Source organism: Salvelinus namaycush, chromosome 7 (assembly GCF_016432855.1).
Source record: "Salvelinus namaycush isolate Seneca chromosome 7, SaNama_1.0, whole genome shotgun sequence".
NCBI classification, from domain to species: Eukaryota; Metazoa; Chordata; class Actinopteri; order Salmoniformes; family Salmonidae; genus Salvelinus; species Salvelinus namaycush.
In genome coordinates this window covers 43,111,449-43,134,156 of record NC_052313.1, presented here as the reverse complement: position 1 = coordinate 43,134,156, position 22,708 = coordinate 43,111,449, and the positions used below count along the sequence as shown (strand labels likewise).

The window sequence follows — 22,708 nt, the reverse complement described above, 5'->3', positions numbered from 1 at the left end:
GCAAACTCCAAGCAGGCTGTCATGTGCCTTTCATTGACCGTCGGCCAATCTACCATAAAAGCCTGATTGGTGGAGTGCTGCAGATGGTTGTCCTTCTGGAAGGTTCTCCCATCTCCACAGAGGAACTCTGGAGCTCTGTCAGAGTGACGATCAGGTTCTTGGTGACCTCCCTGACCAAGACCCATCTCCCCAGATTGCTCAGTTTGGCCAGGCAGCCAGCTCTAGGAAGAGTCTTGGTGGTTCCAAACTTCTTCCATTTAAGAATGATGAGGCCACTGTGTTCTTGGGGAACTTCGTTGCTGCAGAAATGTTTTGGTACCCTTCCCCAGATCTGTGCCTCGACACAATCCTGTCTCGGATAAAGGTAGCTTATATGTGCCTTTCCAAATCATGTCCAATCAATTGAATTTACCACAGGTGGACTCCAATCAATTTGTAGAAACATCTCAAGGATGATCAATGGAAACAGGATGCACCTGAGCTCAATTTCGAGTCTCATAGCAAATGGTCTGAATACTTATGTAAATAAGGTATTTCTGTTTTTTTTATAAATTTGCAAACATTTCTAAAAACCTGTTTTCGCTTTGTCATTATGGGGTATTGTGTGTAGATTGATTATTATTTTTTATTTTATTTAATACATTTTAGAATAAGGCTGTAACGTAACAAAATGTGGAAAAGGGAAAGGGGTCTGAATGCTTTCCAAATCCACTGTATATGCGAAAGTATGTGGACACCCCTTCAAATTAGTGGATTCGGCTATATCAGCCACACCCATTGCTGACAGGTGTATAAAATCGAGCACACAGCCATGCAATCTCCATAGACAAACGTTGCCAGTAGAATGGCATTACTGAAGAGCTCAGTGACTTTCAACGGGGCACCGTCATAGGATACCACCTATCCAACAAGTCAGTTGGAAACATTTCTGCCGTGCTAGAGCTGGTCAACTGTAAGTGCTGCTATTGTGAAGTGGAAACGTCAAGGAGCAACAACGGCCTTGTATTGGTAGGCCACACAAGCTCACAGAACGTGACCGCCAAGTGCTGAAGCGCCTAGCGAGTAAAAATCATGTGTCCTCGGTTGCAACACTCCCTACCGAGTTCCAAACTGGCTCTGGAAGCAACGTCAGCACAATAACTGTTTGTCTGGAGCTTCATGAAATGAGTTTCCATGGCCGAGCAGCCTCACACAAGCCTAAGATCACCACGTGCAATGCCAAGCGTCAGCTAGAGTGGTGTAAAGCTCGCCGCCATTGGACTCTTGAAGCAGTGGAAACGCGTTCTCTGTCGTAATTAATCATGCTTCATCATCTGGCAGTCCGACGGACGAATCTGGGTTTGGCGGATGCCAGGAGAACACTACCTGCCGGAATGCATAGTGCTAACTGTAAAGTTTGGTGGAGGAGAAATAATGGTCTGGGGCTGTTTCTCGTGGTTTTCGGCTAGGCCCCTTAGTTCCAGTGAAGGTGTAAAGATCCCTGAACTCAAGAACATCGAACACATTTGGGATGAACTGGAACGCCAACTGCCAACCAGACCTAATTATCCAACATCAGTGACCGGCCTCACTAATGCTCTTGTGGCTGAATGAAAGCAAGTCCCCACAGCAATGTTCCAACATCTAGTGGAAAGCCTTTTCAGAAGAGTAGAGGCTGTTATAGCAGAAAAGGGGGGACCAACTCCATATTAATGCTCATGATTTTGGAATGAGATGTTCGACGAGCAGGTGTCCACAAACTTTTGACCTTGTAGTGTATCTCGTAAATATCTACTACACTGGCTGAACAAGTGGGGGTTATACATCATCCGTGACCATATCATCAGGGCTCTATGTAATTCTTCAAAATGTCACCAAGGATGAGAGCATCAACGATGGAAAATCATAGCACGGCCCCTCCACAGGATTGGATAACAGTCAATGTGAGTGTGCGTATGTGTGACTCACCAATGTATTTTGGAGTATGTATGATGATCCTCAGTGTGAGTATGAGTGAAATAATGTTAGTCAGCGTGTACAGCGATGTAAACGTGTGTGTACTGCAATGCTATTTCAAACCATGGAATTCTAAATAAATAAGATTCCACTTGGTCTAGTGTTGCAGGGGCCAAACTATTGGTCATGTAAGCAGGCAGCGGGCTGAACAAGTCAGGGTTTACCCAGCCATGACTCGAACTATGTAATTGGTATTCAACCAAGGCCTTCTCAGTACACTCCGATTATTGGTTTCTGTTGGATCCGCCATTGGCTGCTGCTGCAAGGGGGCGGGCCAGCTGCCTGGCTGGCCTCTAGGTCACATTGCTTCTGCCTCCGCAGGCTTGGCAGTGAGTAGCAGGGCCTATGGGCAGACAGACGACTGCCTTGCATTGGAGCTCAGCTGAGTGTGTGTGGGTGTGTATGTGTACGCTTGTGTGCGTGCCATGCGTGCGTGTGTTTATATCGCTTCCCCTCCTCCGCAAAAAAACCCACCAATATATAGAAAGGAGAGGTGAAAAACAACCCACAGTGGTAATTAATCTCCGCTGTGTTCTGAGTGGGTGCCTAGTGCTACGACAATGTGAATGTATCTATTAGCACCAGCCTAGCCTGTGCAGTGTGTAGCCTGCAGTCTGCTGTCGTGGCCGAGGCCTTCTTGAGAAGGACCCCCCCCTTCACCTCCGCCACGCTCCTCTTGGGCAGGCGGCCAAATACAGTGCACTTCACAGATAGACTGGGTCGACGAGACGAGTTGGAGGAAGGGTAACTAACTCATATCTTGTAACTTATTTAACGGGCCACTTTCTCCATTCCACGCTGAGGTTCTTACTTGTATTCATTGGTAGGATAGGAGCTGCTGAAACCAAGTGGAACATTCCAGATGCACATTAAACAAGAGGGGCAGTACATAAAGTGGTCAGTGGCTCCAGTCTAAAACAGATACTGATCTGATGCAGGCTCTTCTTTAAAGCTAGGCTCTGAGTTCTATGTTCTGAGATGGAATTTGGCGGGCCTTCGATCGAACATAGAAGGCAAATTGGCTGTCACTCTACATCTCGAATGTTGACTTGCTCTGGGGAGGTTGAACTGGAGGACAGAGAAGCAACTTTGATCCATTCCAAAAGACCATGACAGATTTTTAGGAGCATGGTTCTAATTTTTGATCTTTTCGGGAAGGGGTCGTCTTAGGGTCTCCTTGTCCCAGCGTGTCCCCATCCGGTCACTGCAGTGCACTTAAAACAGAAAAATAGAGAGAGAGAGAGAGGGATAGGGAAGAGAGAGTGGAGACAGAGATGAGGGAGAGAGAGCGCCATGAAAGAGAGAGAGAAGAGAGAAGAGAACACCTCTCTCTCTCTCTCTATTCTCTCTGTAGAGGAGCTGCATGGAGCTGCCTAGCTGAGAGCTGCCTGGCTGGGTGAGTCTGCAGTGAGCATGCCCTAGATATTCATCACTGCCACACCGGGCCGGGGGGATAATATATTCCTCCACGGGCACAGCGGCGCCGCACACATTACTCATCTCTACATGGTGTGGGAAGGAGGGAGAGGTGGGAGAGAGGGAGAGGAGGGAGAGGAGGGAGAGGGAGAGGGAGAGTAGGGAGAGTAGGGAGAGAGGGAGAGGTGGGAGAAAGGGGGAGAAGGGAGTGATCGAGTAGGGGGGGTCATCAGAATTTTCCATTGGTTTCAGCATTTTCCAAGTGTTAGTAATGGGATAGAGGGATGAAAGGGAGGGATGAAAGGAAGGGATGGAGGGTTGGAAGATGGCAGTTAATGGGAACAGTGAACTCCTCCAACCCCACAGTCAGACAGGAAGTAGCTGGTCACTCTTCCTGTTCCTGTTTGATAGAGCTGGGTCGTAATCATGAGAGGACATTGTAGCAAAATGTTTCGCAACCGTTAACTAGTGTTTCTTATTGGACAAGTTAAGGTAATCCCTCCCTGTTTCAGTACGTTTTTTTCCCAGTTTGGTGCCTAATGGATACGATCTTGCTTTAACACAATCTCTACACACGTCTCCATGTTCCATACAGAGACCTGTCAAGGAAAACAGAAGAGGAATTCCAAAATGAAAGCTTAGTGTCAGATGTCGCAAAGGCATTATATTAGCTACCACACTATAGAGTATTGAAGTACGTACGTACACACTCCACACCTCTAATGTACTTAGACATGGTCTCAATTACAGAGACATTTCAAATAATATCCTTTCTTACTCCAAACTAAGTCATGAAATAATAAGGATATATTTGATTGCTCATTTCAAAGTTTCCTTGAGGGCAAAAGCAAAACGACGGTTTTCAAATGCAGCCATTTAAAACTTCCAAGAGAATAGGAATACGCTTCTATCTCATTTAAGCCTGAGGTGAGTGTTTTTAGCGAGGGAACTGCAGCAGAGGAGGTGGGAGTTAGAGGAAGGAGGGACTCGGTGAGCTGCATTGCTGTGCTGTGAGCGAGGTGTGCATGCGTGCGTGTGTGTCCCTTCCGTGCGTCAGTGTGCCTGTGCGAGCATGTGCGCGTGCGTCCGATCCCATGCGCCAGTGTGTGTGCTCGTGCATGGAAATACGTCAGGTGTCTCTGCTCTGCAGCACTGCACTCTATGGCAGCAGGGTTATAACCTCAGGGGAACTGGGGGGCGGGGTGTAATTCATCACCAGGGCAGACGTTCAAACAGTCAGCGAGCATCGATCCTCCGCCTGCACTGGTCGTAGCACTCCTGAAAACACAGGTGTGGGTTTGACACGGCACGGCAGTAGTTCTTAAAATCCAGGCACGTTTAGTTAGTCTGAACGTTTAGAGAAAACAGTCATAAATGCATTCGTGGTAATGATCAGTAGATTCTAAAGGTTACAATAGATCTTTCTGGAAAACCATTTGACCATTTCTGAGGGGGAACAAAAAGAAGAAAGAAACATATCTGATAATGCCAAGAGAAAAAGGTTATGAAGAAAAGGTAATGCACACCACATGCCCTTTTAGTAATCTCCCCTAATAAGGATTTTAAGGTGAACCTTATTCACAGCTTTCACTCCTACCTATCTAAGCCTATTACCATTTCACATCATCAAGGCGGCTATAAGAAGGCAATCTGGATTTATTTTTTACAGTACATCATTGAGAGGTAGAAAATGCCTAGATAAAGCCTGGTATGTACTGAGGAGATAAAAAGGGCACTTTCTAGTGTTGCAGCTTTTGAGAAAGAGAACGTCAACCGTCGTAGCACAGTGATCTAAAAATGTCAGCGCTCTGCCCTTTGATTGTAAAACCATGAAGACAACCTGTGCCTTAACATCACTGAAACATTTCCCCAGTGCTTTCACTCATCTCCTAGCCATCCCCAGATCTTTAGAGAAACACAATCGAACCACCATTTTGGGTTAATAGTACCATGCACAAGAAAGCGAGCAGAAAACATATGACAGAGATTTTGACAGAGTTACAAATGAACAAGGTTTCCAACTGTCAAAACGGAACAAACGTGGGTTAGTGTAGTGCTCATGCTTCACCGAGCAATGAAGAAAAAGAAAGAAGAAAATAAACTAAAGGGAAAACATGACTATTTAATAACTTCACCTCCGAGGAGGCCAGAGAATATACATGCAGAGTTTCAATTTAACATCTTTCACTTTGCAGCAAAGGGGGAGTGAGGGGGGAGATTTTTGTAAGTGGTGACTATTGGCGCGTACACCTCATTCCCCATTTAGAGGTGACCTTTCACCCTTAGTACACGACCTTCTGATTCGCTGTAAATGATGATCTGCATCTCCAAAGAGGAAAGAGGTTGTTAAAAAAAAGGAAGATCCCAGAGGTGCCCATTGATACGCACTTCAAGGGTTAAAAAGAGAGAGAAAAAATAAACAAAAAAATTCACAAAAAATGTATCTATAAATAGTTTTGTACATGCACGAATATCAGGCTTTTCTTTTTTTGGGGTCAAAAATGGAAAAAGACAGAAAAATACCTTTGTCTTCGTCACCATCATTATTGGTGAAATCACCGCCTTGACTGTTTGAGTTGGCTCCTACGGTCAACAACAGGAGGGAGAAAAGTAGAGGGGATGAGGGGAGACAGGCTCTTATAAAAACCCAAACATTTTTGGGGGGTGGAAACATATTCATTCTAACAGTGAGTGAGTCAACCAATTGGATAGCATGACACACAAAATTAGGAGCACCAACACAGTATTCTAATAAGAACTGTTCACAAAACACAGCTGTTTAGTACAGGTAAGTATATCTAATGAACAACTCGCCTTCCTATTAGACAATAGATATGGTATGGCCCTAAAGGCCCTAAAGGGCATAGGAGCTTTTAAAATGAATTGCCCCTTAGGGACATTGTTGTCATGACGTTTCCCTGTTGGGTGAGGTTTATGACCCCCCCATAAATACCTTTCCCCCTTTTCTCTCCACTCTACAGAATGGACTCTTGGAAAGCCCTGTGTTACCACAGAGAAAGTATAGTAACATCAAAAGTTTGGGGAATGGAACAATATTTCCCTTTCTCAACCAGTTGAAAGTGTCAGTTGATACTTAAAGAATATGATGTCAGATCAGTTGTTTTCTGGGACAACATAAATTGAATCTTGGAAAGTCTACACATTCTAGTTATCAGATTCACATGGAATTGTTGTGCAATTTAAATGTTTAAAGATTAAACTATTTGTGAGAAGATGAAATGTGATTTTATCTCCTAAATGAGAGAATTGTTTTCATAAGTAAACTTATGCTCACTCAGTGCCCACGCCCAAGTGAACAGATTTTGGTTGGAGAGGGATGAAACATATCCTTCTCTTCCCCAGTACAAAAGCCCCCGTGACCTAAATTCACATTGGACTAAGCAAACCCCGGTGTGAGCTGTGGTTGCAAAGGGTTGAACAACTACTCTATCTAACAAAATGTACATGAGACCAGATCACGTGGAGGTGACGATCACCACGCTGGAATGGTGAATTTCGACTAGACCAGCCAGAATACAGCAAGAGCTGATTATGGCAACTTGGTATGAACGTTTAACTATTATTCACTAAAGAAGAAGTGATACATCCTAAAAGTTGAATGATCAGGTTCAGCTGTAAACGTACGTGGCCCAAGAAAAAACAGACAATCTCCTAAGAACGACAGGACACTTCAACACATCCGCTCTACAACACTACGACCAGAAAGATTCTTCAAAGGACAATGGCGATCTCTGCTGGGCAAACCAGTCTTCCATCTCTATATAAATGAATGCTTCCGTGGTGCCCCAGGCTATTAATGGTTTAATTGTTGCATGGTTTAATTCAATCACGTAATCAATTAAACGTGAGGTAATCGATTTGATAAAATAGCATGTCATATAATTTAATCATAGTCAGAGACACGATACTGTATAGACTACATCCCTCACACTAGGGCAGAAATCACAACAACATACTAAGAACTCATGCGAAGGACACTGATAAGTAGAGAACAGAACATCAAGGCTAATCAAGTCCACTCCAATATTCCTCCTAAATTGGATCAAGGATCAAATATAATCAGATTCTATCACTAACTCATCAAATATCCCAAGGTCAAATTCCATGTTTAAAAAATGTAAATCACCAAATGCTATGTGAGTGTTGTCCCTTGCCTTCATATAAGACGTGGTAGACTGGTAAGGTCCACACCAAATCAAATCATATTTTATTGGTCACATACACATGGTTAAGCAGATGTTAATGCGAGTGTAGCGAAATGATTGTGCTTCTAGTTCCGACAGTGTAGTAATATCTAACAAGTAATCTAACAATTCCCCAACAACTACCTAATACACACAAATCTAACGGGGTGACTGAGAATATGTACATATAAATATATGGATGAGCGATGGCCGAGCGGCATAGGCAAGGTGCAATAGATGGTATAAAATACAGTATACAGTCGTGGCCAAAAGTTTATTGAATGACACAAATATTAATTTTCACAGTCTGCTGCCTCAGTTTGAATGAGGGCAATTTGCATATACTCCAGAATGTTATGAAGAGTGATCAGATTAATTGCAATTCATTGCAAAGTCCCTCTTTGCCATGCAAATTAACTGAATCCCCCAAAAACATTTCCACTGCATTTCAGCCCTGCCACAAAAGGACCAGATGACATCATGTCAGTGATTCTCTCATTAACACAGGTGTGAGTGTTGACGAGGACAAGGCTGGAGATCACTCTGTCATGCTGATTGAGTTCGAATAACAGACTGGAAGCTTCAAAAGGAGGGTGGTGCTTGGAATCATTGTTCTTCCTCTGTCAACCATGGTTACCTGCACGGAAACACGTGCCGTCATCAATGCTTTGCACAAAAAGAGTTTCACAGGCAAGGATATTGCTGCCAGTAAGATTGCACCTAAATCAACCATTTATCGGATCATCAAGAACTTCAAGGAGAGCTGTTCAATTGTTGTGAAGAAGGCTTCAGGGAACTACCAGTACAGAGCTTGATCAGGAATGGCAGCAGGCAGGTGTGAGTGCATCTGCACGCACAGTGAGGCGAAGCATTTTGGAGGATGGCCTGGTGTCAAGAAGGGCAGCAAAGAAGCCACTTCTCTCCAGGAAAAACATCAGGGACAGACTGATATTCTGCAAAAGGTACAGGGATTGGACTGCTGAGGACTGGGGTGAAGTCATTTTCTCTGATCAATCCCCTTTCCGATTGTTTGGGGCATCCGGAAAAAAGCTTGTCCGGAGAAGACAAGGTGAGCGCTACCATCAGTCCTGTGTCATGCCAACAGTAAAGCATCCTGAGACCATTCATGTGTGGGGTTGCATCTCAGCCAAGGGAGTGGGCTCACTCACAATTTTGCCTAAGAAAACAGCCATGAATAAAAAATGGTACCAACACATCCTCCAAGAGCAACTTCTCCCAACCATCCAGGAACAGTTTGGTGACAAACAATGCCTTTTCCAGCATGATGGAGCACCTTGCCATAAGGCAAAAGTGATAACTTGGGTCCATGGCCAGGAAACTCCACAGACCTTAATCCCATTGAGAACTTGTGGTCAATCCTACAGAGGCGGGTGGACAAACAAAAACCCACAAATTCTGACAAACTCCAAGCATTGATTATGCAAGAATGTGCTGCCATCAGTCAGGATGTGGCCCAGAAGTTAATTGACAGCATGCCAGGGCTGATTGCAGAGGTCTTGAAAAAGAAGGGTCAGCACTGCAAATATAACTCTTTGCATCAACTTCATGTAATTGTCAATAATAGCCTTTGACACTTATGAAATTCTTGTAATTGTACTTCAGTATTCCATGGTAACATGTGACAAAAATTCTAAAGACACTGAAGCAGCAAACTTTGTGGAAATTAATATTTGTATCATTCTCACAACCTTTGGCTACGACTGTATACATATGATATGAGTAATGTAAGATATGTAAACATTATTAAAATGGCATTATTTAAAGTGGCATTGTTTAAAGTGACTAGTGATCCATTAATTAAAGTGGCCAGTGATTGGGTCTCAATGTAGGCAGCAGCCTCTCTGAATTGCTGTTTAGCAGTCTGATGGCCTGAGATAGATAAAAGCTGTTTTTCAGTCTCTTGGTCTCAGCTTTTATGCACCTGTACTGACCTCGCCTGCTGAATGGTAGCTGTGTGAACAGGCAGTGGCTCGGGCGGTTGTTGTCCTTGATGATCTTTTTGGCCTTGCTATGACTTAGGATGCTGTAGGTGTCATGGAGGGCAGGTAGCTTGCCCCCGGTGATGTGTTGTGCAGACCGCACCACACTCTGGAGAGCCTTGCAGTTGAGGGCAGTGCAGTTGCCGTACCAAGCTGTGATACAGCCCGACAGGATGCTCTCGATTGTGCATCTGTAAAGATTTGACATGGTTTTGGGTGAAAAGCCAACTTTCTTCAGCCTCCTGGGGTTGAAGAGGTACTGTTGCGCCTTCTTCACCACACTGTGTAAGTGGACCATTTCAGTTTGTCTGTGATGTGTACGCCAAGGAACTTAAAACGTTCCACCTTCTCCACTGCTGTCCCTTCGATGTGGATAGGGGGGTGCTCCCTCTGCTGTTTCCTGAAGTCCACAACCATCTCCTTTGTTTTGTTGACGTTGAGTGAGAGTTTGTTTTCCTGACACCACACTTCGAGTGCCCTCACCTCCTCCCTGTAGGCTGTCTCGTCATTGTTGGTAATCAAGCCCACTACTGTTGTGTCGTCTGCAAACTTGATGATTGAGTTGGAGGCGTGCATGGCCACGCAGTCGTGGGTGAACAGGGAGTACAGGAGGGGGCAAAGCACGCAACCTTGTGAAGCCCCAGTGTTGAGGGTCAGCGAAGTGGAGATGTTGTTTCCTACCTTCACCACCTGGGGGCGGCCCGTCAGAAAGTCCGGGACCCAATTGCACAGGGCGGGGTTGAGACCCAGAGCCTCCAACTTGATGATGAGCTTGGAGGGTACTATGGCATCGAATGCTGAGCTGTAATCAACGAACAGCATTCTTACATAGGTATCCCTCTTGTCCAGATGGGATAGGGCAGTATGCAGTGTGATGGCGATTGCATCGTCTGTGTACCTGTTGGGGCAGTATGTAAACTGAAGTAGGTCTAGGGTGGCCGGTAAGGTGGAGGTGAAATGATCCTTGACTTGTCTCTCAAAGCTCTTCATGATGACAGAAGTGAGTGCTACGGCGCGGTAGTAATTTAGTTCAGTTATCTTTGCCTTCTTGGGTACAAGGAACAATGGTGGCCATCTTGAAGCATGTGGGGACAGCAGACTGGGATAGGTAGCAATTGAATATGTCCGTAAATACACCAAGCAGCTTGTCTGCGCATGCTCTGAGGACGCGGCTAGGGATGCTGTCTGGGCCAGCAGCTTTGCGAGGGTAAACATGTTTAAATGTTTTACTCACATTGTCCACGGAGAAGGAGAGGGGGGGCCCACTCCTTGTTAGCTTCTAGGCCCCTTTAATCTCAATTTCCGCCTGAATGACGTGCCCAAAGTAAACTGCCTTTAGCTCTGGCCCTGAAACCAGGATATGCATATATTTGGTACCATTGGAAAGAAAACACTTTGAAGTGTGTAGAAATGTTTAAATAATGTAGGAGAATATAACACAATAGATATGGTAGGAGAAAATCCAAAGAAAAACCATCCTCTTAGAAATGAGAAACATCCTCTTAGAAATGCAAGAGAAAGCTCATATTGTAAAATAGCTCCCTGGTTTCAATTTCCATGGCTTCCACAGGGTATCAGCAGTCTATGTTCAAGGTGTCAGGCTTGTAACTTCAAAATCGAATAAGAAATAACAGTTTTTGTATGATGACACACTTGGAAATCCGTGTCTTTGTGCGCCATGATGAAGTTGCGCACCTGCTAAAATCGGTTTCCTATTGAACATACTTCTTTCTGAAACAAATATTATAGTTTGATTACATTTTAGGGTGTCTGAGGAGTAAATAGAAATGTATTTTGACTTGTTGAAACACAGTTTAGGGGAAGATTTTTGGATTCCTTTCTCTGCAAGTTGAACGAGTGGATTACTCCAATTGATGGCGCCAACTAAACAGACTTTTTGGGATATAAAGAAGGATTTTATCTAACAAAACGACACTACATGTTATAGCTGGGACGCTTTGGATGACAAATCAGAGGAAGATTTTCAAAAAGTAAGTGAATATTGAATCTTTATATGTGAATGTATGAACCCTGTGCCGGTGGAAAAATATTTTTATGTGGGGCGCCGTCCTCAAACAATCGAATGGCATGTTTTCGCTGTAATAGCTACTAAAAATCAGACAGTGCAGTTAGATTAACAACATTTGTAGCTTTCAGCCTATATAAGACACTTATATGTACCTGAATGTTTCAAATCCATACTAACTATTTGAATTTATTTGAAATACGCGCCCTCCAGTTTCACTGGAAGTTGTCCTGCTAGCGGGACACCGATCCTTAAGAGGCTTAGCGGGCCGTGACGGTGGCACTGTATTATCCTTAAAGCGGGCAAAGAATGCGTTTAGTTTGTCTGGAAGCGTGAAGTCGGTGTCCGTGACGTGGCTGGTCTTCGTTTTGTAGTCCGTGATTTCCTGTAGACCTTGGTGTCTGAGCCGTTGAATTACGTCTCCACTTTGTCCCTGTACCGGCATTTCGCTTGTTTGAATGCCTTGCGGAGGGAATAACTACACTGTTTATTTTCAGCCATATTCCCAGACCTCTTTCCATGGTTAAATGAGGTGGTTCGCGCTTTCAGTTTTGCGCGAATGATGCCAGTTTCTGGTTAGGGTAGGTTTTAATAGTCACAGTGGGTACAACATCTCCAATGCGCTTCCTTATAAATTCACTCACCGAGTCAGCGTATATATATCGATGTTGTTCTCTGAGGCTGACCGGAACATATCCCAGTCAGTGTGATCAAAACAATCTTGAAGCATGGATTCTGATTGGTCAGACCAGCGTTGAATGGTTCTAGTATTCGGAGCATGTGACAAATGACATTTGATTTGATTTAGTAGTGTTATGACCTCATGACCTTAGAGACACAGGTGATTTCCCTCGCCAGCCCGGTAACAGTGTGCGAAATATGAATACGGGTGTTGTATGGTTTGTATATATTCTGTACTGTCGTGTGCAGGTAGTGTTAGACCCCTTCTCTACAGGGGTCTGATTGGGGTCTTATGCTTTTGAGGTGGGCGTGTTGTTAAATTTAGATGACGTGATTAGCCATTGCTAGATCTTCAACTGGACCTTTAGCCTGCTGTGGTGTGAGAATACCTGGTTGATAATAGACTTCATTCTCAGATAAGCACTGCAGATCGACTCACTGACAGACCCATCAGAGTAATAATGATGATCATTAAGATTAAGACAGCTGAGACAGGAGTAGCATCCTGTAACATTGAGTAGCCACTTTGCTGGTCTTAGACTGTGGTTGCATCCCACCCGCCTTCAAGAAAAACCACATGATTTGACATGTGAAAACTTATTTTTGGAACACTTTGTATCACACTGGGCACACACGTGGAACCAACGTGCAATAGACGTCGAATTGACATCTGTGCCCAGTGGGATGTGATCACATGTTTTCACGTGTAGTTTCACGTGTAGTTTCACATGTAGTTTCACAGTGTCGCTTTACATGTTGTGACGTTATCACAATAACTTCACATAAGATCACGTGATCACATGAAAACATGTGTTTTTGGAACACTTCACGTGTTCACGTGAAATTCATGTGATCTTTCCATAAGGGTCTATCCTCTATATAGTGCACTACATTTGACCAAAGCCCTGGTGACAAGTAGTTAACTATACAGGGTATCGGATGCCAATTGGATTGCATTCTAGTACCAATTAAAATATTATCTCATTTAAAGAAAGCAACAAATATTGCTATGATAACTGTTTGTTTTGACACTATGTTGGTCTGCTATCTCTGAGGCTCTAGATCGCTAGCTGGTTGGTACATAATGAGGCCTAAGGCTTAACACACATGCACACACAACTGAACAGGCCTGTAATCTCACAGTTAACGGTATCTCAAGCTGTACAAACAAAGGCAAGTGGCATGTCAGTTTAACGCAGCAATGCATAAACTCCCACATCTGTCCTGTACAGAATGTCCATACACACACCCACACACGTGCACATACACATGCATGCACTCGCGCACACACTCACTGTACGGCCATCAGACAGACACCCAGCACATCTGTCAGAACAGATGAAAGAAGAATCCAGTCTCTGTGTTTGACTGAGTCTTGGTTTGTTGGTTGCCCTTGAAAAAGTCAAAGGGGAAACTGAGAGCATGCAGAGTTGTCCAAGGCTGAATCCCGAATGGCACCCCATTCCATATAGTGCACTACTTTTGACGAGAGCCCTCTTCCTCTTCCCTAAATAGGCACCTTATTCCCTATTAGAGGTTGACCGATTATGATTTTTCAACACCGATACCGATACAGATTATTGGAGGACCAAAAAAAGCCGATACCGATTAATCGGCCGATTTTTGAAAATGTATTTATTTATTTGTAATAATGACAATTACAACAATACTGAATGAACACTTTTATTTTAACTTAATATAATACATCAATAAAATCAATTTAGCCTCAAATAAATAATGAAACATGTTCAATTTGGTTTAAATAATGCAAAAACAAAGTGTTGGTGCAATATGTGCCATGTAAAAAAGCTAAGGTTTAAGTTCCTTGCTCAGAACATGAGAGCATATGAAAGCTGGTGGTTCCTTTTAACAGGAGTCTTCAATATTCCCAGGTAAGAAGTTTTAGGTTGTAGTTATTATAGGAATTATAGGACTATTTCTCTCTATACCATTTGTATTTCATATACCTTTGACTATTGGATGTTCTTATAGGCACTTTAGTATTGCCAGTGTAACAGTATAGCTTCTGTCCCTCTCCTCGCCCCTACCTGGGCTCGAACCAGGAACACATCGACAACAGCCACCCTCGAAGCATCGTTACCCATCACTCCACAAAAGCCGCAGAGCAAGTGGAACAACTACTTCAAGGTCTTAGAGCGAGTGACGTCACCGATTGAAACGCTGTTAGCGCACACCCCGCTAACTAGCTAGCCATTTCACATCGGTTACACCAGCCTAATCTCGGGAGTTGATAGGCTTGAAGTCATAAACAGCTCAATGCTTGAAGCACAGCGAAGAGCTGCTGGCAAACGCACAAAAGTGCTGTTTGAATGAATGCTGCTGCCTACCACCGCTCAGTCAGACTGCTTAATCAAATATCAAATCATAGACTTAATTATAACATAATAACACACAGAAATACGAGCCTTAGGTCATTAATAAGGTAAAATCCGGGAAACTATCATTTCGAAAACAAAACGTTTATTCTTTCAGTGAAATACGGAACCATTCCGTATTTTATCTAACGGGTGGCATCCATAAGTCTAAATATTCCTGTTACATTGCACAACCTTCAATGTTATGTAATAATTACGTAAAATTCTGGCAAACTAGTTCGCAACGAGTGAGGCGGCCCAAACTGTTGCATATACCCTGACTCTGCGTGCAATGAACGCAAGAGAAGTGACACAATTTCCCTAGTTTAATATTGCCTGCTAACCTGGATTTCTTTTAACTAAATATGCAGGTTTAAAAAAATATATACTTCTGTGTATTGATTTTAAGAAAGGCACTGATGTTTATGGTTAGGTACATTCGTGCAACGATTGTGCTTTTTCCGCAAATGCGCTTTTGTTAAATCATCCCCCGTTTGGCGAAGTTGGCTGTCTTTGTTAGGAAGAAATGGTCTTCACACAGTTAGCAACGAGCCAGGTGGCCCAAACTGCTACATATACCCTGACTCTGTTGCACAGAACGCAAGAGAAGTGACACAATTTCCCTAGTTAAAAGAAATTCATGTTAGCAGGCAATATTAACTAAATATGCAGGTTTAAAAATATATACTTGTGTATTGATTTTAAGAAAGGCGTTGATGTTTATGGTTAGGTACACATTGGTGCAACGACAGTGCTTTTTTCGCTTATGCGCTTGTTAAATCACCCGTTTGGCGAAGTAGGCTATGATTCAATGATAAATTAACAGGCACCGCATTTATTATATACAACGCAGGACAAGCTAGATAAACTAGTAATATCATCAACCATGTGTAGTTAACTAGTGATTATGTTAAGATTGATTGTTTTTTATAAGATACGTTTAATGCTAGCTAGCACCTTACCTTGGCTCCTTGCTGCACTCGCATAACAGGTAGTCAGCCTGCCACGCAGTCTCCTCGTGGAGTGCAATGTAATCGGCCATGATCGGTGTCCAAAAATGACGATTACCAATTGTTATGAAAACTTGAAATCGGCCCTAATTAATCGGCCATTCCGATTAATCGGTCGACCTCTAGTCCGTATAGTGTACAAACTTTCGACCAGAGCCCTCTGTGGCACAATTGTGCTGCCTCATGACCTAGCCTGGAGATATTGTCCCCTCTTTGCCTGCCTGGCCTTGCCTGCCCCTCCATGCATATGACTGGCTGTCTGAATCACACACTCACAACAGACAGACTGGCAGCTAATAGCTCAGGCTCCAGTGCTGTGAACCCAACTGGCATTGGCAGGCTACTTATGCTCAGAGAAGGGCCTGTGTCTCAAATGGCTCCCCATTCCTTTTTAGTGGACATTCCCTATGGGTCCTGGTAAAAGTAGTGCACTATATAGGGAATAGGGTGCCATTTGGGAAGGGCCCAAAGAGCACGGCTCTCTCTTACACAAGCCACTCACACACGAAAAAGCATTAGAACAAGGTAAACCTACTATAACACTGTATTGAGCTGTCGTTCAAGCCCTGTCAATGTATTTGTTCTCTTTCTTCAATGCACTGTAGCTTTTCTCCCTCCTGTGTTTCTATGCAAAGGAGAATTAGATTCATAATGAAATACAATAATACAGGTTATCTGCTGCACTATCCCATTGATGGATGTGAGTCTGAAACGGCACCCTATTCCCTAATAGAATGCACTACTTTTGACCAGAGCCTCATGAACAGAGCCCGGTACTGTATAATGGGTACAGGGGCCCATTTTGGATGTACTGTAGCCAAGGTGTGGGCCACAGCCATACACCACTATAACCAACAAAGATCTGATAAATCACAGCTCGCCATTGAATTGTAGAGAGGCCATTATCTCTGGGAGCGCACATGAAGGTAACAAGCAGTAGATTTATTGTAATTTCTGCTTTCTATTTCTGTTCCAGTGTTGAATACTAAAACAGAACTAATGTAGGACAGTGTTCATAATTAAAGATGGAGGGAGAAAGAGATGAGGCCTGGCATGCATTCCAAATTGCACCCAATTCTCTGCATAGTACACTACTTTTGACCAGAGCCCTGTGGGCCCTGGCCAAAAGTAGTGCACTACATAGGGAAAAGGGTGCCATTTGGGACGCGGCCCTGCTGTGGTATTGTCTTCTCACTCAGAAGAGCCCTCAAGAGGCTCCCTATTCACTCTGATTAATTCACAATAAAACAGGATCACCTCCCGGGTCTCCGCAGTAGTACCCAGTCTGCAGCCACTGCAGAGGCAGATAGAGCCAGCTCCAGCAACAGCTCCAGGAGCTAGCACGCACACACACACACAAACACACACAGAGACCCTGCAGCTTTTTGTCTGCACAGACAAACATAGCACCCAAAATTAAAGTAGCTCTGGCATTAAAATACAATCCCAAATGTGCCACTTTTCACAAGCTAACCCCTGCTAGCCAAAATGGCATTCACCACCCACACTGCACAATCAAAAAGGATACAAAAGAACAGAACTTGTGCAGGTTATCAATATGTCACACCCTGATCTGTTTCACCTGTCCTTGTCTCCACCCCCTCCAGGTGTCACCCATCTTCCACACTTATCCCCTGGGTATTTATACCTGTGTTTTCTGTCTGTCTGTGCCAGTTCGTCTTGTTTGCCAAGTCAACCAGCATTTTTCTCTCAGCTCCTGGTTTTCCCAGTCTCTCTTTTTCTCATCCTCCTGGTTTTGACCCTTGCCTGTCCTGACTCTGAGCCCGCCTGCCTGACCACTCTGCCTGCCCCTGACATTGAGCCTGCCTGCTGCCCTGTACCATTTTGGACTCTGCCCTGGCTATGAGCGCTTGCCTGTCCCCGACCTGCCTTTTGTCTATCCCTTGGATTATAATAAATACCAGAGCTCAAACCATCTGCCTCCTGTGTCTGCATCTGGGTCTCGCCTTGTGTCGTGATACAATATTTAACTATATATGGCGTAGTCTTTTGTACTTAAATCAGACGACACAATGGAAGGCCTTTTCTTAATCCGTCAGTCCATTTCAAGAGGACAACTATAAAACTATAAATCCTCTTTTCTGATCCTGGGCTGGCAGGATGTCTCCACATTACACAGGATTTGAAAAGGCCAACACTGAGGGCGTCTGTAAGGATGACGGGCAGCCGGCAGTATGGAGAAGAAGAAGATGAACAGAACAGGGAGAGAGTTGTCTTCCATGAAGCACTGACTGACTCCTCAAGAGGAGACAGAGCCTGTGTCCCAAATAGTGCACTACGTTTGCCATGTAGTAGGGAATAGGGGCCTGGTCAAAAGTAGTGCACTATGTAGGGAATAGGGCGCCATTTTGCGATGCAGGCAAAAAGAATATGGAGAGAGTTGTCGTCTTGACTCCTGAAGAGGAGCTGTTGAGTTTTTCCTTCAGGCCAATTACATTAAGCTAAGAACTGTAGCTTAAGTTCAGTTGAGTTTTAATACATCAACATTCATGTTCTGCATTCATACATTTTAATGCCAGCAAACGTATCGCAATATACTGATACTGCCTTCATTCTGTAATTGACATCTATGAATTCAGGTTAGAAGGCATAATGTATCAAAATGAAAGATACCTGAGGCTAGTTACATTGCCTGAGGGTATAATATTACCAATACACAGACCAAGGAGTTCCGATGCCTCTGCTAAACCAATGGATAGGCAGCAGCACTGTCTGTCCACGAGAAATCTAACCCTTGATCCATCCACTCCACTTCTACGTTGCTTTCCTATCACATTATTGCTAAAGCCACAATACAACAGAAATGACAGGATATAATGGATAAACTTGGACATCCTACATATTTGAGTCCAGTTACCTACATGTACATGAAAAGAGCACACGGGGATTTCAGTTCACGTCAGTGATTTATAAGAACTTTCCTTCAAATTCTCTGGAGATTGTGGAATAGTATGTCAGAGTAACGACCCAGGCTGTGCATCCGCACTGGGATTGTCAGATTATCTAACCGCTCCTGTGGTATTTAATAATCTAGCAAGAGCTCAGACTAAATGTAGCATAGAGAGGTGTAGAGTTCGGTACGAACACATTGGAGAATTCTCTTCCCATTGACCTTCATAGACCAGAAAGAGTCTGTCTCTTCAGAAGAGACAGCGACAGCGACAGCAACAGTTCATGGTTGACCTTAAACGTCTGTGTTCCAGTTGCACTAAGTTAATCAACTCTTTATTTTATTTTATCTTGCTGTAGGAGTCTGATAGTGGGGCCTGAAGGGGGTACGTGCATTACATCAGTGGTGTAAGTGTCAGAACTACTCCGAGTCAGGAGTGCTCACTCTAACGGGACCTCTGCACTGCACCTAATCAACGGGAGAGAAGGCAGGAGTGGGACATCCTACGCCCTCAGACAGTAGGGAGGTCTAAATATCTCTTTTCTCTCTCTATTAGACCACATACAGTAGTCCACATTCATTTCAAGCCTTCAGTCAAAAAAGCATTTTGCCCTTTGGTAAAAGTATTGCACTTTGATCAAAAGTACACCAACGTTTCTGGTTCAAGAAGTTATCCCAGCCACTTTGAACTGCTTCAGAACAAATGGACCTGCAAAGTGAAATGCCAATGCAAACACAAAGGCAAACAGAGGATAACAAGATATTTGTGTTAATCAAGGTGTGACATACCATCCTCAGTTGGCACGTAAATGTTTAAATACAGGCAGTCCTCGTTCTGATCCTGCATATAGGTTACCACTGTATCCAAGTTCGCTGTGAACCACACCGGCAGCATATCGTTGAGTAACTTTTCCTCCAGGTACTGTGGACACACAGGGGCGAACTGGGTAGCATTCCTGATCCCAGGCCAGGACATGGGAGGCTCGGGGGGCTGGAAGCGTCTCTCCCCTGTAGGGGCCAAAGCGTACGGGATCCCCAAGTACTGCTCCACGGGCCCTAGGATCTCATTGGGCAGCGTCGTCTTTAACCCCCGCAGCTTCCCGTAATTCGTGGTGACAACAGGGTGGACTGGGGTCTGAGCCACGACCGGCAGACACACAGACGCTAACAGGAAGCCAATCCATAAGAGAAGGTAGACCTTGGATAGGTAGACCATCCCCATTCCATGGGCTATAGTGGCTCCTCCAGAGCTCCATGGAGAGGTACTGCTTCCCCCTGGCCTGGTTCCTCTCAACATGCTCCTGCTGCGGTCAGCCAAGCAGATTGTGGTCCTGGAAATTCTGGAACTCCTCTCCCACCCCCCCACAGCTCCCAGACCAATAACCTGCTCCTCAGGCTGTGATTGACAACTGACAGACAGAGCTCCAGCCAATCAGAGCAGCTTTGTGCAACTCGGTGCCCCCCATCCTAAGAGAGTGGGTCTACTTATAGATTGTTGGTTGGGAGCAGTGCCTGTATTTGTCTCCAGATGTCTTTGCTCGTCGACCCAATTCCAGCTTGGTTGGTTACCCTGCAGGGAAGACAGAATGGAACATGTAAATTAATCCTCGACACATCAAAGGCTACATACAGTATGATTTCCAAATCCCTTCCAATAGATGTCCACTTGTTGAGCATATAGCAAATATATGACTGCAAGGCCCCTCTGTGTATAATCAAAATGTGCAAGAGACGCAAGGCATGAAAATGTATCTTTCTAACAAATCAATAGCCTGGAAAAGACAACAAAATAAAAGTGTGGTTCCGAGTGGAATCAACAACAGAGATCCTATTTTGGCAAACTGCTTTATTTCCTTGTGTGACATCATCGTTATGGTCAGGATAACGTTGCACATAGCAGCCGTTTCAATAACAGAAAACTCCAAGGCTGCGTCCCGATGATTCTCCACCCATTTCCCAAAGTGTGCACTTGCACACTTGCCATTATGGAGTTAACAATGGTGGAAACTCTCTAGCCAATGATTACACCAATCCAATGCTTGCAAATTCATGACCGGAAGTGTGCAAGTACACACTTCTGGAAAAGGGGGGAGAAAAAGGATGCCGCCCAAAATTTGACAACACACACAAAAAACACTACAGTTTACTATAGAATACTACAGTACTTACTATAGAATTCTGTAGTTAACTGTAGGATGCTGTAGAAAACATTACTTCACACTGTAGTATCCCTTGATCATGTGTACTATAGTACTTAGTACTGTTGAATACTACAGTATTATCCACACACACAAAAAACTGTAGTAAATACTACAGAAGTGTCTGCAAAAACACTACAGTCCACAAAAACACTATAAAAAAAACTATAATAAATACGACAGTATTTAATTTGCATATATCCTACCCATGTCCCTCTCCCATATCACAAATTGTGCCATCTGTAAGTGACAAACCTACATGCCAAGTATAGACCATATATTGTATAACCTATGATTATAGAAAAGAGAATAAGCTCTGAAATCTCTGTTCAGAACCCAATTCTACCTACTTCCAGGTTATGGAAAATGTGCTTACAGTGTATAGCATTTCTCCAGTAGGTTTCCTCAAGGAAAAAGCCTCCCACTACTATGTAAAATATAATAAAACAAAAACACTATACTAAATACTACAGTAATGTCCCCAAACACACTAGAGTAAATATTACAGTATACCGCACTACAGTCCGAAAGAACACTATAGTAATTACTATAGTACATACTAGTCTTTTTTTACTACAGTATTTATACTATAGTAAACTGTAAATACTACAGTATTCACTGTAATGTTTTTGAGGACTTCAGTCGCAAAAATACTACAGTGAATACAACAGTAAAGTCCTCAAACACTACAGTGAATACTATTGTATTCCTACCATAGTATATACACTATAGTATTTTTTTTTTCATATGGGAAGGTGCCTAATCACTACACAGTGTCGGAAACATTCCCTCATGGTTATCCATATAAAACCAGAGCACCCCATTCACAAAACTAGCCTACTTAGGTCCTCCTACACTTCAATACAACCTATAAGTATTATGTTAGTAGTATCATAGCCAAGCAAGGGGGGGATATACTCCAGTCTACTGACTAGATTATTTCTCTTAGAGTACTTTACTCCACCAAGGAGTTTACGTGTGAACCCTCATGAATAGGAGATAGGAGCTATAGGAGGTGGCCGGTTAAGAAGCCTCTCACAGACATTTGTGTCAGAAGCGGATGGCTTATGCATGCAGCAGGTAATTTCATTTCGGGGGAGGAAGAAGAGACTCTCCTCTCTCGCATCATTCCGCTACATGCCCTCGGATGGTGTTGAGACTGAGACGATGGTGGTCTGCTAGTCAAATCAGGGACGTCGATGAATTACTTTCCCACTCTTGTAACACAGCATGGCAATGATACTCACACTGCCAGGGGGGATTACATCTGATGCCTAACTGCCATTGTTGACTTCATATGTTCTGTTTGACATCAAAAATTGAATAATTCAATAAATAAGTGAAAGTTTAATGTGAGAAACAGAAACAGAATCTAAACAAAGACAGGATAAAGAATGTGATCCAAGAATATTGTAACGGCAGCCTTCCCTCTCTTCACTAGAAGAGAGAGTGTAGCAGGGATCGGACCAACACGCAGCGTAGCCAGTGCTCAACATGTTTAATAACACTAATAAACAGTGAACACTTAACAAATAACAAAATAACAAAATGTGGCAAACCGATAACAGTCCTATCTGGTGCAGAACACAAACACAGAGACAGGAAACAACCACCCACAATCCCCAACACAAAACAAGCCACCTATATATGATTCTCAATCAGGGACAACGATTGACAGCTGCCTCTGATTGAGAACCATATTAGGCTGGACACAGAAACAGACGAACTAGACACACAACATAGAATTCCCACCCAGCTCACGTTCTGACCAACACTAAACAAGCAAAACACATAAGAACTCTGGTCAGGACGTTACAAATATGGTCCAGTTTAATGTTAATTGAGGAAATAATAAGATGGAATGGACTATGTTCATATATTTCAGCAGTTC

At 43.6% G+C, this 22,708-nt stretch overlaps 1 protein-coding gene across 4 annotated transcripts in view; it reads right to left on the bottom strand.

Moving 5' to 3' along the window:
- Positions 1-19,805, bottom strand: part of LOC120050464 (neuroligin-4, X-linked-like) — a 76,389-nt gene extending 56,584 nt beyond the window's left edge. The window contains exons 1-4 of one of the 4 annotated variants that reach the window (XM_038997053.1): positions 19,409-19,739; positions 19,127-19,129; positions 17,550-17,578; positions 3,321-3,339 (exon numbers count right to left, since the gene is read on the bottom strand). In XM_038997053.1, coding sequence (XP_038852981.1) covers positions 3,321-3,339; positions 17,550-17,578; positions 19,127-19,129; positions 19,409-19,595 — 238 coding nt within the window. In that variant the 5' untranslated portion in view covers positions 19,596-19,739. Of the gene's footprint in view, positions 1-1,803; positions 1,831-3,320; positions 3,340-5,934; positions 5,995-12,250; positions 12,270-17,549; positions 17,579-19,126; positions 19,130-19,404 lie in introns of all 4 variants that reach the window. The other 3 variants (XM_038997054.1, XM_038997052.1, XM_038997050.1) reach the window with 3 other exon arrangements.
- Positions 19,806-22,708: the final 2,903 nt, after the last annotated feature.